Here is a 17,430-nt window from a genome sequence, read left to right on the forward strand (position 1 = left end):
CGTATTGGCGTTCGCCTTTCCATTGGGGACTTTCGGCGCCGTGGAGAGGGAGGACCTGCTGCCTGGGTAACAGCTTCTCCTCCTTATCAACCTACCCTGGCTTTGAGCTCTAGTGAGGCCACTCCAGAGCACAACACCATAGTCTCCTGAGACTGATGGATGCCTACTACCACTACAGCACTTGTGGTAGTGGCATTATTCGGTGAAGCAATGATGAATAAACTAGTATAGTAGTGGTGGTAGTGGTGGTAGTTGCAGTAGCATTTTTAATAGTAGTAACAGTAATTGTAATAGTATCAGAAGTGGTATGCAGGTGATGAGTCACAATAACGTGGTTAAAGTAAGTTGACCAGACCACACACTAGAAGGTGAAGGGACGACGACGTTTCGGTCCGTCCTGGACCATTCTCAAGTCGATTGTGAATGGTCCAAGACGGACCGAAACGTCATCGTCCCTTCACCTTCTAGTGTGTGGTCTGGTCAACATCAGAAGTGGTAGTAACAAAGGAAGAAGCAGTTAGAAGTATTAAGTGTTGCAGGAACAGCGAACTAGGCCGCGCTCGCACGCACGCACGCACCTCAGCGGCATATGCCAGATTGGTTAACATAAGAACAGCCTTTAGAAACTGTGTAAGGAATCTTTCAGAACCTTGTATACACGTATGTCAGACCAATCCTGGCGTATGCAGCTCCAGCATGCAGTCCATATCTCGTCAAGCATAAAACTAAATTGGAGAAGGTTCAGAGGTTTGCCACCAGACTAGTGCCCGAACTGAGCGGCATGAAGTGTGAGGCGACTACGGGAATTAAACCTCATGTCACTGGAAGACAGGAGAGTTAGGGGAGACATGATCACCACATACAAGATTCTCAAAATAATTGATTGGGTAGACAAAGACAGTTTATTTGACACAAGGGGCACACGCACTAGGGGGACACAGGTGGAAATTAAGTGCCCAAATGAGCCAATAAGACATTAGAAAGAATGATTTTAGTGTCAGAGTAGTTAGTAAATGGAATGCATTAGGAAGTGATGTGGTGGAGGCTGACTCCATCCACAGTTTCAAGTGTAGATATGATAGAGCCCAGTAGGCTCAGGAACCTGTACACCAGTTGATTGCCGGTTGAGAGGCGTGACCAAAGGCGCAACCCCCGCAAGCACAACTAGTTGAGTACACACACACATACGCACTCACACACACACACACACACACACAAGGGGGGCCTCGTAGCCTGGTGGATAGCGCGCAGGACTCGTAATTCTGTGGCGCGGGTTCGATTCTCGCACGAGGCAGAAACAAATGGGCAAAGTTTCTTTCACCCTAAGTGCCCCTGTTACCTAGCAGTAAATAGGTACCTGGGAGTTAGTCAGCTGTCACGGGCTGCTTCCTGGGGTGTGTGTGTGTGTGTGGTGTGGAAAAAAAAAAAGTAGTTAGTAAACAGTTGATTGACAGTTGAGAGGCGGGCCGAAAGAGCAAAGCTCAACCCCCGCAAAAACACAACTAGTAAACACACACACACACACACACACACACACACACACACACACACACACACACACACACACACACACAACAAACACGCACGCATAAATAGAACATAAAAGTCACACTCGCACCTTGGATCAACAACTGTTAAGTCCAACAAACAAGTTTAACATTAACTTTGGTTCAGTCAATGCAGCTGCCCGCCACACCTGACTCACAGCCACATTGAAACGTTGAGTATCTGTTAATTCCCCTGTGCTCTTGAACACTGGCATGCCTTACAATATAAATATAACTTGTGTTCAAATTAACACATTTATTAGTAGGATAATCTGCATCGTTCACGCACGCATGAATACAAATTAGTGTATGTAGGCTCAGATTTATTTTTATCCCTCATTCTTTATCTCATTTCATCCTACGTGTTTCTCACATCATTCTTTATTCCCTATGTTCCTTTCTACCACACCTCTCCATCTCCCTATCCTCTCTGCCACACTGCTTATACTCAACTCAACATCTCAAAACCTCATCCCCATCTCTTCTTTATTTTTTTTTTATTTTGGCCCCGAGGTGCGAGTTTATTGGGCAGCGCTACTCATCCTGTGAGTGGACACACCGCCATAGCAGCATGTACAACACTCCCCAATAGGAAGAAACCCGCTGGGTTGTTCATCCTTTATCCCAGCTTTTCTACCCCCACCCCCACCCCTTCATTATATATCCCCTTCACCACCCCCAACCTTTCGACCAGCCCTCCTACCCCTCTCCATCACCCTTACGCTCTCCTCTCACCTCTCCTTCCTCTATCCAACACCCCTACCCATTCTACCCTCTTGCGGGCTATTCATGCCCATGCCACCTCTTGGGGTGGCTTTATCTTCACCAATCATCACGTTCTACCCTCCTCCCTCTCCACCAGCCTTGACCTGTTCTACCACCACAGTCCTCTTCCACCACCCTTGCTCTCACCACGTCTCACATTCCGCCTCCAACGTGTTGTCTGTGTGGTGGGATACGGACTCCACTTACCTACGCCCACCTTCAAGACCCCACGTACACACCCACTTACGCCACTCAAGGCCGTCACTGTCCTTCCCTCCTCTCCCAATCCCCCCCTCCTCAACGTAACAAGGCTATTCCTGGCGTCTCTTCATTAGTTCCCCCCCTCACTGTTACTTATTCCGTGTCACTATTGAAGGATAAGGCCTCTAACTCATTGCTAATACTCCCCTCTAAGCGTAAAAACAAATCTTTATAGCATCATTCACTATCTGATGCTGGTCAACCAGGCTGTGACTCGTACGTCAGGCTGCGAGCAGCCGCGTTAAACAGCCTGGTTGACCAGTCCAGCAACGAGGACTGGTCGATGACCGGGCCGCGGGGACGCTAAGCCCCGGAACAACTCCAAGATCTCAAGATCCTTATTGCTCCTTGGACTATCTCTTAACTATATCTATCGTCCTTTTGTCTCTGTCTCCTTTCTCAATTTCTGCCCTCGATCTTCACCCTCCCTATAATAAAGGATAGACTTTTCAGTTCTCTCTCCTCCCATCTATCGTCACTCCGTCCCCCTCTCTGTCTCACTTTTTTTTTTTTAATATTGCCCCGAGGGGAGAGTTTATTGGGCAGCGTCACTCATCCTGTGAGTGGACACACCGCCATAGTGACAGTATTGGGCAGCGTCACTCATCCTGTGAGTGGACACACCGCCATAGTGACAGTATTGGGCAGCGCCACTCATCCTGTGAGTGGACACACCGCCATAGTGACAGTATTGGGCAGCGTCACTCATCCTGTGAGTGGACACACCGCCATAGCAGCATGTACAACACTCCCCAATAGGAAGAAAACCCGCTGGGTTGTTCATCCTGTCACTTGTACCCAGACACAGCTGGGACTTCACTTTCTTCTGCCACATCAAACACTAAACGCTGCTACGCATTTCCCCGTATCTCTTCCTGCTCCTCACCGACTTTCTGTACTCAGAGACCAACTTTCTCAGTACAGAATGTTATTATTTCTTCCATAAAATTTTCTCCCAGAAATTCCATACTTCTTTAATAACTTGTCTTCCTTCACGTCCATTATTATTATTAACATCTTTATTGACAAAATTAATTACAATTCTGCCTAATCTGAGGATTTTGATAGTCTTATTAAAGTGAGGATAATGCTGGTATTCACTGTCACGCAGGACAGAGGGTCATACACAAGACAATAGGTCTAAACTGTAGGCTGAAGCACATATATATCATGGTTACAATCAATGTTTTAATGTATGGATATGTTAAAACAACTTTCCATTGTGCACGTCCATCACTTGTTTTTATTCCCCACAGCCTCTCCCTGAAACCCTCCCCCCTCTCAATGCTGAGGACTTTACAAGCCTTAGATCACACTTGAAGCTACAAGCTCCATCATCCTGTACATGTTTACCGCTGCCTCTATACCCAGCGAAACGAGGCTGTACTGGACTTGTTTTAATGAGAGTTTAAATGCATTTACAGTGAAAGTCTGGAACCATATCGCAACGAGACGGTGGTAGAGATAAAGGGGGTGGGGGAAGAGATACATGTGAAGACAAAGTCAACCCATCACATGAAGGCCCTCTGGCACACTGCTGGCCCCTCGTTCATTCTTATCCTTCCATGATAAGTTACTTAGCATTTTATTTAGTCTACTGAATAAATGCGTTTCTAGGGCCAGGCTTCAGATGAGCTGGTATAGGATAAAAAATTGTTAGCTTGCAGCTTCATTAAGAACATCAGCACCATTCTTAATGAACCCTGGCCTTAGTTTAAAAACAGAGAGAGAGAGAGAGAGAGAGAGAGAGAGAGAGAGAGAGAGAGAGAGAGAGAGAGAGAGAGAGAGAGAGAGAGAGAGAGAGAGAGAGAGAGAGAGAGAGAGGGGGGAGAGGGAGATAGAGAGATAAAGTCACTAGGCAGATTAGTTGAACTTTTTCTTCCATATTCCAAAGCAATATATATGAATTTGTTAAAAAGAATTAAATCCCAATGCAAATCGCATACCAACTTTTGACTTAAAATAACTCACTGGAAGAAATATTTTGCGTCAGGGACCCGTCCATGTGTGCGCCAGGGACCCGTCCATGTGTGCGTCAGGGACCCGTCCATGTGTGCGCCAGGGACCCGTCCATGTGTGCGTCAGGGACCCGTCCATGTGTGCGTCAGGGACCCGTCCATGTGTGCGCCAGGGACCCGTCCATGTGTGCGCCAGGGACCCGTCCATGTGTGCGCCAGGGACCCGTCCATATGTGCGACAGGGACCCGTCCATGTGTGCGTCAGAGACCCGTCCATATGTGCGACAGGGACCCGTCCATGTGTGCGCCAGGGACCCGTCCATATGTGCGACAGGGACCCGTCCATGTGTGCGTCAGAGACCCGTCCATACGTGCGTCAAGGACCCGTCCATGACTGCGACGGGGTTGTTGATTTAGGGAGCAAATTATCGGGTAACATAACAGACGTGGCATCGCTGGGTTGTTTCAAGCGTAGGTTAGACATATACATAAATGAGTTAAATATGAGCGGCCTCGAATGGGACAATAGGTATTCTGTAGCTTCCTGTATTCTTCCTGTATAAAGGCTCGGGACAGGAAAAGAACGGACCGATCCAATAATACAATTTAAGCTTACGTGATGTATATTGTCAAGGCGTCTAAGAATTGGTCTAAAATGTTGTCGAATAAGTAGGCAATCACATTTAGACAAGAACAAAAAAAAAAGGTACAAATGCAATAAGAGTGCGTCTATCAGCACCCCCAAGATGGACGTGGTAATACCTCTTTTCAAGGTAAGTGCTTTGGTGCACTCGAGGCGGCGATAATGGATACGAGTTCCCCAGGACAAACGAGTATCGAAAATTGCCCCTAACAATTTAGTGTTGTCATTAAAGAATCTGGGTAGCAGGGTTAGGGCCGAGGGAGAACCTCTACATGTTGTCTAGTAATTTGCACATATTTACCTGGTCGAAAGCCTTGCTTATTTATGGCACTTTATAATTTGCATCCTAGACAAACTAGCCTTTCCGCGACAACAAAGTTATGGTCAACACATACCATGGAAAAATTTGAGTGGGAAGGGAAGATATGATGCTACTTTTTTTTATCTTTATTTAAGAAAATACAATATAAATCACATATCAAAAGAACAGGGGTGGTAGGAGAAGAAAATATCAAAGTATTCAGTGAGGATATACAAGGTCTTCTCTGAGTACTCTTTATTTTCTTCTCCGAGGCTATGGGTCCCTACACTTGCACCAGAGGTGGTACCCCTTCTAGGATATAAATCATATATACATAAGTTTTACAAGGCAATATTACACTGCGGGGTTCACTCAGGTGTTGAAGTCTTTCATGTCTGTGTCTGCCTGTCTGTCGTATATCTTTTTCCGTATACTGTACAGTATTTGTATTAATTAAATTTACTTCTAGGTGTTCCTCGACCCATTTTTGTCTTCTTCCCCTTCTGTCTGTCTGTCTGTCTGTCTCCCTCCCTCTCTTAATATTCATTGACTCCCCAACAGTGCTAAAAATCTAAGCATTTTATTATGGATCTTACCATATCACTGGAATATAAATTTACTTTCAGCAAAATATATGTTTGGTTTCGGAAACAAATATCTGTATTTCAGTAACAAATAATTTTGATAATAATAATAAAGCCACGAAACGTTACTTGACACAAAATATAAAATATTTTTAAAATAGAATATTACAAATTAAAAAAGAAATAGAGGGAAGAAAGATTATGAAAACATTTGCGAGCAAAATCCGCTCGCTCTAGACGCATCATTCATCTTCCAATCACAAGAACGGCCTGAAACTACGCCCCCAGCATCTGAAGTAGCCAATCGCAGGAGTGCTTCTTACGACATCAATCACAGTTTAATCAATTGCCTAATTATACGTTAAATTTCCGCGGGTATCTCTCGAATTCTTTTCAAATATTTTCTGCTTTTCGCAGTAATTGTTCAATTCTTCCTTATTCACGTTTATCAATCGATTTAAAAAATCGATACCTAAGCCAATACCTAATACCTCCTTGAGTACGGAGGTACTTAGTGCTCAAGTGGCACCCCAAAGGAGGCCTAAAGTCTCAATTGTATGCCAGTTGCCTACCTTTGAGATCGTCCTTTATTGTGAGTATTCAGTAGTTCAGTAGTTTGAGTTACGGGCACCTGACAGCTGGGTGGACAGCGCTTCGGATTCCTAGTCCTGAGGTTCTGGGTTCGATCCCCGGTGGAGGCGGAGACAAATGGGCAAAATGTTTCTTTCACCTTGATGCCCCTGTTACCTAGCAGTTAATAGGTACCTGGGTGTTAGATAGCTTCTACTAGCTGCTTCCTGGGGGTGATGTGTAACAAAAAAGGAGGCCTGGTCGAGGACCGGGCCGCGGGGACGCTAAGCCCCCCGAAATCATCTCAAGATAACGGGCTACCACTCTGCTGGTCTGTGGTTTGAGGCTCCTATGATCCGTGTGAATAAAATGTTATTATCATCCAAGTTTATTATGGTAAGCAATTTACATAACTATAAACTATGACCCCCCTTAAGGTCTCGAACCTGTGCCGCCATGGAACCTACCATTACCACTGACACTTCAGTACTATAACCACTCAGCCAGCGATGGCCAAAAGTGTTGGGAAGTCTTGAGACCCTCATACATATACCACCCTGGTTGATACCTGGTTGATGGGGTTCTGGGAGTTCTTCTACTCCCCAAGCCCGGCCCGAGGCCAGGCTTGACTTGTGAGAGTTTGGTCCACCAGGCTGTTGCTTGGAGCGGCCCGCAGGCCCACATACCCACCACAGCCCGGTTGGTCCGGCACTCCTTGGAGGAGGTAAAAAACGGCAAAACTTCTGGCATATTTTGGCCACTTACCTCATCAAACCCTTGAATACCTAGGATCGCAGTCCTTTGGCCTGCTGCAACATGCCAGCACAGGACATTCTTCATCATGTTTACCAAGTTTCACAAAATCCCCCAAAAAATATAGCAACAATAGAAGCGAAACTCACCTTTTATGATGATCCTGGTGTGGTCGCCGGTCCTGATGGCTTTGATGTTGGCCAGGCGGAGGTCCTTGCCGTCCTGCCGCCCACGCCTAGGCGAGAAGGGCGGCGGGGGTGGGAAGACGTCGCCTTCCTCGACCTGCTGCATGTTACGAGCTCCCGCAAGGGGGTGGTACTGGGTGACGTTGAAGGACTTGGAGAGCGACCGGCCTCCTCCCACACGACTAGTGACCGTCTCGTGTCAGCGCCTGATTCTTACTGTGAGAAAGTTCTTCGCACTTGCCAATTCACTGTTACGCGACACTGATTATTAACCCGACACTTCCAAAAGCATTATTAATGCCTACACTGGTACTTTCTTTCTTCACAATTATGAGCACTTTTTAATTATCTGCTTCCTGCCTTTCTTCATACACTTAGATTATCTCTGCAGAGTGAAAAATATTTGAAAATTAGTTACATTTAATTCCATATTGCACCACAAGCAGACAAAATACAAAATAATTTTAAAAAATGACAATGTTTCTAGACTTATTGGTAATTTGTTTAAATGATGACCCTTAACTTCTCTGTTCATAGAGAAGTATGTTCATACTGGTTGCTAGTTACCTTCAGTCTTTTATTAATAACCCCGACACGGTCACGAGACTAAGTTGCAAACAGAGATCTCAATAGCGTGATGCATCACGCATCAGATTGATCCAAGAAAGTTTAGCAGAACTTCTGGTTTCAATTCTTTTGACCATGTCGTAGCTCAGTCGATTACGGCAGCATCTGGGATGCTCTCGGACGTAGGTTCGAATACTGGTCACGACCCTTGTGGATTAGTTCAATTGTTCAACCCACAAGCATCATGGGACAGAGAATGCATACAATATACAACAAATAAATGACATAAGTACAATAACAAAAATGTACAAGAAAAAATACAAAAAAATTACAACAAATGTACAGAAAGCCAACCACGCCTAGAACAGAAAAGGGGAGTAAATGAATGAATTTCTTCTATGGTTGTACACTAGTTCACTCCCGCCAAAACTGGTGGTTTTTATACATATAGCTAACCTAAATCTAGAGGGTTCCCAACCTTTCCACACCCCCTCCCCTTGTGTTTAAACTTCCTTTCCTGGGTTGGACGGTAGAGCGACGGTCTCGCTTCATGCAGGTCGGCGTTCAATCCCCGACCGTCCAAGTGGTTGGGCACCATTCCTTTCCCTCCGTCCCATCCCAAATCCTTATCCTGACCCCTTCCCAGTGCTATATAGTCGTAATGGCTTGGCACTTTCTCCTCAAAGTTCCCTTTCCACGGACTCGGGTTCTTGAAAGTTTTTTGTTTTCCCAATTTCATATCTCAAGAAAATTTGAACTTAACTCCTACCTGGCATCCACACTTGAAGAGATATTTCAAAACCGAATGACATTATTTTGTCTTAAAGGAATCACTCATCCAGCAAATTCAATCAACTCTCTCAACTCTCTTTTCAAGCATTCATCACTGGCCACTTCTACTTTTCCAAAAATATGAATTTGTTGAGAAATACAAGTTAAGAATGAATGATATGTTGAATGGGGGTAGCGGGTCTAAAGGACAAGATAATAATAAATAATTGTGTCGGGGACAGGCAGCCAGTGACCGCTTATTACACGTTAGGCTTATATCGAGGTATAAAGTTGAACTACCAACCATCCACAGGCACGAGAGACATCTCCCGTCACGCAGGGTGCAGTCGCACCTCCACAGATCTCCAGTATCAGCTCTTGATACTGGTAATGGCTCAAAAGAGCCACCACTTACGGGCTATTCATGCCCGTGCCACCTTTTGGGTGGCTTAATCTTCATCAATCAATCAACCATCCACAGGATGCAATCCCACCGCAAGCTGATTAACTCCTGGGTACTTATTTACTGCTCGATAAACAGGGGCATTTTGGTGATGGGAAACACATCCAACCATTTCCGTACCGGGATTCGAAATCGGAATTCGCGATTATGAGTCGTGAACGAACCCGGGACCAAGGATTCTACTGTGACGTGGATGACTCGTTAGCAGGGAAAACACAGAAATCCCCAACTGGGTATTTGGAATTAAGGAACTAATTAATGTCACTTAAAGGATGAATTACTGGCAGGAATCCAACTGCAGTCTGATCGATGTTATATGAGCTGTGTGTGGGGGATGACTTTGAGCTAGGATAACCTCAGAATGTTGTCGTAGTATACTAACGTTACTAAATATATACAACGCCATGGAATGATTATATTAATTTTACTGCTAATTGTCTCATTGTTTTAATTTCGTGATATATACTGTGTCTTTACAAAATATCATGTCTAATTCTTGGCTAAATGTCACTCACTTTATGCCTAAAATGTATTTTTAAACTGCAATACACCAATAGCCTAGCCAGTATTGAAATAATTTGTACTTTATACTGTATGTTGTTACCAATCACGTTTCTGATTCTCATAATGACAATGTCTATTTGTTTTTATGTTATTACAACTTGTGTAATTAATGTATTGTACTTCTTATGCACACTTTCCCAATTATCAATATATAACATTTACGAATAAGGTCTTTCATTAATTGACATGCGAATCCCAGGTACTAACTCTGTAGACTCTTAGTACTACCTCCTGGGCTAAGAACCACTTTATCAAGATTATACAGTATATAATTATCTTGATAATGTGTTATGCTATTATTATTATGACATGTAAATAGTTTATCCACATTCAACTGCCCAAACAAGACTCATTTAGGAGGATGGGTTGGTATAGCATGTACAGACGCGACATGCTCAGGCACAGATTTTAAAACAAGGATTTTCGAACGTGAAATATCTATCAAACATGAACAATCACGCCTGTTATATAATATTGAATTAAAAACGATTATAGAGTAGACCGACAGAATACAGCCTAGGCCAGACATAACCCTGGTCAAATTTATGCACAATATTAAATTATATTTTTGTCATTATTATTGCCCTACTGTAGCTTACATCTTATCTCAATCCAATGTAGCAACTTACTCTTTCTCCCAGTGATAACTGCCTCATTACGATTCCTCCCACCTTTCCAGGTACGATAACTTCTACTTCCCGCGCTACGATAACCCAATTCACTGATGAAGTCTGCGACCATGGGGGAAAACGTTTTTCGTTTGGAGACATTTGCTATCCTTCTTGAGGTTATCTTGAGATGATTTCGGGGCTTTTTTTAGTGTCCCCGCGGCCTGGTCCTCGACCAGGCCTCGACCAGGCCTCCACCCCCAGGAAGCAGCCCGTGACAGCTGACTAACACCCAGGTACCTATTTTACTGCTAGGTAACAGGGGCATAGGGTGAAAGAAACTCTGCCTATTGTTTCTCGCCGGCTCCTGGGATCGAACCCAGGACCACAGACTCACAAGTCCAGCGTGCTGTCCGCTCGGCCGACCGGCTCCCCCTGCTCAATGTTTACATATTTCCTGCGCAAAATGAGAGAGGCGGGGGAAGACTGAGAAGGAACAAAACGACGAAGATTAAAATGATAAGCAGGCTCGTCGGGAGAGCAGGAAAAAAAAAAGTGTCGTTTCACCTCTGACCTTCTCCGACAATCTCTAATGGATGCCCTCTGTTGACGCCGTGGCTCTTGGTCCGTGACGTCACGAGTGGGTGCCTTGGACCACGCTGGCAAATACTGGTGCCAATAACCACCTTCAGTGCAGCGACCATCTTTAAGTTTTAATGATTCGTCTCTCCTTTTTTTCCCCCGCCCTTGGCCGTGGTCGCCGCCGCCGCCTTCCTCTCCATTGTAATCCTCACCGCTTTTTTCCCCACAACTTCTCCCACACCTTTCCTGTCGCTGTCTCCGTCTGTTTCACAGCTTCTTGCTAGTCTTCACCCGCAACCTTCTCCTCATCCAATATGTTTATTGTTTGTTATGTGTGTCTATGTATGTATTAACACGATGTACTGAACGGGATGAGAATAGCTTGAGCTACCTCATCCCTTTGTGTGTATTTTACCTCAATAAACTTATTTCAATTTCAATTTCTCCTCTTCCACCCCCCCCCCCCTTCCCTCGTGGAAGTTTGTTATAAGACACAACAAATGTAGATGCTATGCGAATTGCTATTTGAGTGCGAATTTTGCTAAGTGATTGCCAGAAACGCTATGCGTGCTAGTGGCTTTACAAGAATGTTAATTCAACTTAATTTTCTATATTCTCTGTTAACCCCAATGTAACTTCTTCTATATAAATAAATAAAATAAGATGTTAAAACATTAAACACTCGTAAAAAAAGACATACTGTATACCCAAAAATCCCCCTTGATATCACATTAGGTAGACGAGACACGCAGCCTAGAGGCTAACACATTAAAGTAGTTAACACACCAAAGTTAGCCTAGTAGACTAACACATTAAAGTAGTTAACACACCAAAGTTAGCCTAGTAGACTAACACATTAAAGTAGTTAACACACCAAAGTTAGCCTAGAGGCTAACACATTAAAGTAGTTAACACATCCAAAGTTAGCCTAGAGGCTAACACATTAAAGTAGGTAACACATCCAAAGTTAGCCTAGTAGACTAACACATTAAAGTAGGTAACACATCCAAAGTTAGCCTAGTAGACTAACACATTAAAGTAGGTAACACATCCAAAGTTAGCCTAGTAGACTAACACATTAAAGTAGGTAACACATCCAAAGTTAGCCTAGTAGACTAACACATTAAAGTAGGTAACACATCCAAAGTTAGCCTAGTAGGCTAACACATTAAAGTAGTTAACACACCAATGTTAGCCTAGTAGGCTAACACATTAAAGTAGTTAACACACCAATGTTAGCCTAGTAGGCTAACACATGCCCAACTAGGCCTACGGAACAAACATGACTCCTAACCTCGGGTCGCGGAGGCCACCGTCAGGAAGTCTGCTAACTTGGCCACTCCCGCCTTTCGTCAAAACTACTATACCAAGTTCCTTCCCAATTCCATCTTCGTTAAACTTTCAAGCACACAAGAGATGTGGTCAGTGCGTCGGGTGTGCGTACGTCTGGCGTTGGTGAGCCCGGCGGACAGGTGGCCGGCGACGACCCGCCCCGTCTGGTCGCTCTCGGTCCTCTGACGGAGGCGTCGAGGGCGTTTTCCCGCCCGCTGGACGCTCCCTTCTAGTAGGCAACTCTCCCGGAGAGTTTGGGATCTCTCCCTCTCAAAACGTGGAATATATAAACGCTCTATTCTAACTAATTTATGCTAAATAATGTTATCGCCAGATAACATCTAAAAAAGGCGCACAAACTTATGTCAGTACTTCAATTAAGAGAGACAATCGTAATTAATTGCTCCCAATATGGTATCATTGCCGGCATTCAAGTATTTCAAAACGTGAGTTTTCTATGTTATCGAAAGACAATATGTAATTAAGCATTTACTAAAATGTATCTGTAATTATAGATTTTATTTATTTACAATGTGATTCAGTATATTTCGAACATTTAAATGTCACGTACGCGGACTGGTACAAGGTGTTGTGAATGTCAACTGGCAATGTCTTTTATTTATTAACATGGTTTAGCTGGCTTGCGTGTTATTGCGTTTCCCTCTCCTTCCCCTTCACTCCCAATTGGGTCAGACTGGCCATATTTCAGGCGTGAACTGTCCTAAAAATCCTTGGAATATAGCAATTACAAAAGGTGTTGAATATTTCCCTTAACTGTTCGCCTGAGGTACGCCCGGCAGCGTCTCACCAATAGGCTAATGGCAACGATTTTGTTTACCTACGATTCTTCTCACAATATTTTATGAATTATAATAACCTATTATAGATACACATACTGTTGTGCTACTGTGTATTTCGGCTATCTTTCTGACTGCCTGTCTTGAACCAAACCAGAGTCTTCCCAGATTTTCAAGTCGCTACCACAACGTCTCAAAGGCGACCGATTAGCTGAGAGGATTGGTTGAATTGGTACCTCCGGTACACACTCACATTTCTACACTACCTGGTACCTCGGGTACAAGTCCCTCACACTCCTACACTACCTGGTACCTCGGGTACAAGTCTTCACACTCCTATACTACCTGGTACCTCGGGTACAAGTCCCTCACACTCCTACACTACCTGGTACCTCAGGTACAAGTTCCTCACACTCCTACACTACCTCAGGTACAAGAACGTTTCAGTGTTGTTGGAAGCCTCACTTCATTTCGAGTTGTCTAACTTTCATTACTTGTAAAACAAGTATGAACAAACTTGAGCAATTTCAATATTGCAACATGTTTCCGTTCCCACAATACCCGTGAATGCACAATTGAGTTGCAGATGTCTTGCAAGGTCAAGCACCACACTTCAGTATGCTCTATGCAAGACACAACTCCCAAGGTATCAATTGCTGAAGCTTAGGCTTTTGACAAGTCACCACATCTATATATATATACTATAGTTTAAGTATAGATGTAGAGATATAGTTCAATATATATAGAGAGAGATGTTTAAGTATACATGCGACATCAACAATACTATTTTAACACTAAATTTAATACCTTTAACTTACAGACACAGACAGTACGTCAGAAAAATAGAAGTATGTAGCCTAATAATCATAAACACTTCGATAATACTGTTGAGGTAATTGTTTGAGTTAGGTAAACATTCAATACAGATACTGTTCTTGAGATATGTCTTCTCCCTCCCCTCCCAACACTTTACACAGCAAGATAAGGTAAGTTTAGGGGTTGGTAACTGTTAATCTCCTTGTTTGATGATTTCACTGGAGACAGTTAAATCTGTTCCAGCTGTGTCTGGGTACACAGGATGAACAAGCCAGTTTTCTTCCTGTTGGGAGTGTTGAACATGCTGCTATGGCGGTGTGTTCACTCACAGGGTGAGTGCCGCTGCCCAATACTGTCACTATGGCGGTGTGTTCACTCACAGGATGAGTGACGCTGCCCAATACTGTCACTAAGGCGGTGTGTTAACTCACAGGATGAGTGACGCTGCCCAACACTGTCACTATGGCGGTGTGTTCACCCACAGGATGAGTGACGCTGCCCAATACTGTCACTATGGCGGTGTGTTCACTCACAGGGTGAGTGCCGCTGCCCAATACTGTCACTATGGCGGTGTGTTCACTCACAGGATGAGTGACGCTGCCCAATACTGTCACTATGGCGGTGTGTTCACTCACAGGGTGAGTGCCGCTGCCCAATACTGTCACTATGGCGGTGTGTTCACTCACAGGATGAGTGACGCTGCCCAATACTGTCACTAAGGCGGTGTGTTAACTCACAGGATGAGTGACGCTGCCCAATACTGTCACTAAGGCGGTGTGTTAACTCACAGGATGAGTGACGCTGCCCAATACTGTCACTATGGCGGTGTGTTCACCCACAGGATGAGTGACGCTACTCAATAAACTCGCTCTTCGGGTCAAAATTAAAAAGATATATAATAATATTCACTAGACCTAGGGCAGGAAGCCATTGTTGTAGGCACGACTACTTGTCCTCAAGAAATACGTCAGAAAAAATCGAACACGCGGGAACATAAATTATTGTTTTAATGATGAAATTAAATGCTAACGTAATAAAATAAATGAACACAAACTAATAAAGAATAGTAACAAAAAAATTTAGCAAAAATAAAAGAGCATACGAATTCCTTAGAAAAGCAAGAACCCCTCAAACAAAGCAAGACACTCAAGCGCAAGTACTGGGCAGGATACCTGGTGGAACTAACAAATTACTATAACCGGTTGTACGTATGTAAATAACTAGACAAACTAACTGAATACGTTACAAATGATCGTGTGTATGAGCTGGAACACACCTGACGAGCGCGAACCAGCGTCCTTATAGCACCGGGGGCCACTAATTAGACACCTCTGGCCATCAAAGAGGCTTACCTGCCTCAGATGTCACCCCTACTGCTGCTCTACTTGCTGATATCTCGAGTAGGGGATAGGCAGCTAGCCACCAGCCACCTAGCTGGTGGCTAGCTGCCTATGGTCGATCCACCAGGCGCGACTGAAATTGTCATGAACGCTTCTTTTCACCTGATACCTCTGTTCACTAAGGAATAAATAGGTACCCGGGAGTTGGTCAACTGTTGTGGGTTGCATGCTGTGGGTGGGTTGCTAGGTCAACCTTGCAGTGGGGGTTGAGACCTCCTGTTCCCGACAATACAAATTATTATCCAGAAATCCAAACGGTATCTCTGAAGTGACTCTGACATTATATATCCATGCAATACATACAAGAGGTGCTGTGGGGCCGGAGATGATATCCCTCCGTAGATAGCGAAGATGTTCAAACCCAGAGTATGTCGCCTGTCGATAACAGACCAAGCAACAGGAAACAGGTACACAGCAGACAGGTCAAACAGGCAACAAATAAGGTGACAGATAGACAGGGAGCGGTGAACTATTCAGCAGCTTCTCCAGCTTACGTATCACCGGAACATTTCCTGTTGTCAGGGACAGGACGCCTTTACTTAGGTTTATCCAGGTCCACCTAGGCCCAATATACTGACCTTCTCCAAGATACAGGCCACAACAGTTACCCGACTCCCCCAGTATCTATTTTATTGCTATGTGAGCAGGTGCATTAGGTGAAAGGAAACGTGCACAACGGTTTCCGTCCTGGCAGTGGACAGAACCCACGTCCCTTGACTGTAATGGTTCCGCGAGGAACCAGGGGTTCCACGAGCCCATATCTGGGGGTTCCACGAGCCCATATCTGGGGGTTCCACGAGCCCATATCTGGGGGTTCCACGAGCCCATATCTGGGGGTTCCACGAGCCCATATCTGGGGGTTCCACGAGCCCATATCTGGGGGTTCCACGAGCCCATATCTGGGGGTTCCACGAGCCCATATCTGGGGGTTCCACGAGCCCATATCTGGGGGTTCCACGAGCCCATATCTGGGGGTTCCACGAGCTCATATCTGGGGGTTCCACGAGCTCATATCTGGGGGTTCCACAAGCCCATATCTGGGGGTTCCACGAGCCCATATCTGGCGGTTCCACGAGCCCATATTTGGGGGGTTCCGCGATAACTTCCAAAAGCTATCAAAATAAAAGTACAATTTGCCACCTTTTTTATAATCGAGTACCAAAAGTTACAATGATAAAGGTTCTAACATAACCTATTAATAAAGCAATGAAGCACTGAAAGTTTTCCTTGGTTAGATAATCGCGTAATATTTATTATTTAAGCGGCCAGATGATGCTTTTAAAGGCAGCGATATATTAAAGGTTATCAGTAATGGAGATAACAGAGGATATCACTAACGGGAATAATAAAGGATATCAGTACCGTGAATAACAAGAGGACACCAATAACAGGAGATAATAGAGGATACCAATAACGGGAGATAAGAGGATACCAATAACGGGAGATAAGAGAGGATACCAATAACGAGAGATAAGAGGATATCAATAACGGGAGATAACGATTGGATGATACTAGCTACGACTGGTAGTTAACAGTAGTTAAATTAGAAAGAACAGTTAAATAGTATTTTTTAAACTGCTATTAGAGAAATTTATTAACAGGAGGGAACAGTAACACCAGGAGGGTACAGCAACAACAGGAAAATACAGCAACAGGAAGAGCATACAGCAACGGTAGGAAGAATATAATAACGAAAGAAGCCTAGCAACTGGAAGATAATATGATAAAATAAACCAACAGGACAAAACAGGAACGGTGCAAGTTTACAACGGTAGAACAGTGGATGTTATAAAGGAAATAACTATAACACATAATATTAGAAACAGTTGGGCAACAATTTAGGACATAAAGTCGAAGAAGAAAAGTTTACAATTATAGTAAGAGGTGACTGAGGGGAAAATTAAGAGGACAGGTAAACTATAATGAAAAACCAGGGAAACGAAAATTAACCTCACTTATCACC

At 44.2% G+C, this 17,430-nt stretch overlaps 1 protein-coding gene across 7 annotated transcripts in view; it reads right to left on the reverse strand.

Moving 5' to 3' along the window:
- Nucleotides 1-17,430, reverse strand: part of LOC123762060 (dual specificity calcium/calmodulin-dependent 3',5'-cyclic nucleotide phosphodiesterase 1A) — a 546,501-nt gene that overhangs the window by 482,933 nt on the left and 46,138 nt on the right. For 4 of the 7 annotated variants that reach the window (XM_069335850.1, XM_069335861.1, XM_069335860.1 and 1 more), the window contains exon 2: nt 7,532-7,952. In XM_069335850.1, the coding sequence (XP_069191951.1) occupies nt 7,532-7,673 (142 nt within the window). In that variant the 5' untranslated portion in view covers nt 7,674-7,952. Of the gene's footprint in view, nt 1-7,531; nt 7,953-12,416; nt 12,627-17,430 lie in introns of those variants that run through there. The other 3 variants (XM_069335859.1, XM_069335851.1, XM_045748305.2) reach the window with 1 other exon arrangement.

The sequence above is a fragment of the Procambarus clarkii genome, chromosome 34 (assembly GCF_040958095.1).
Source record: "Procambarus clarkii isolate CNS0578487 chromosome 34, FALCON_Pclarkii_2.0, whole genome shotgun sequence".
Classification (NCBI taxonomy): domain Eukaryota; kingdom Metazoa; phylum Arthropoda; class Malacostraca; order Decapoda; family Cambaridae; genus Procambarus; species Procambarus clarkii.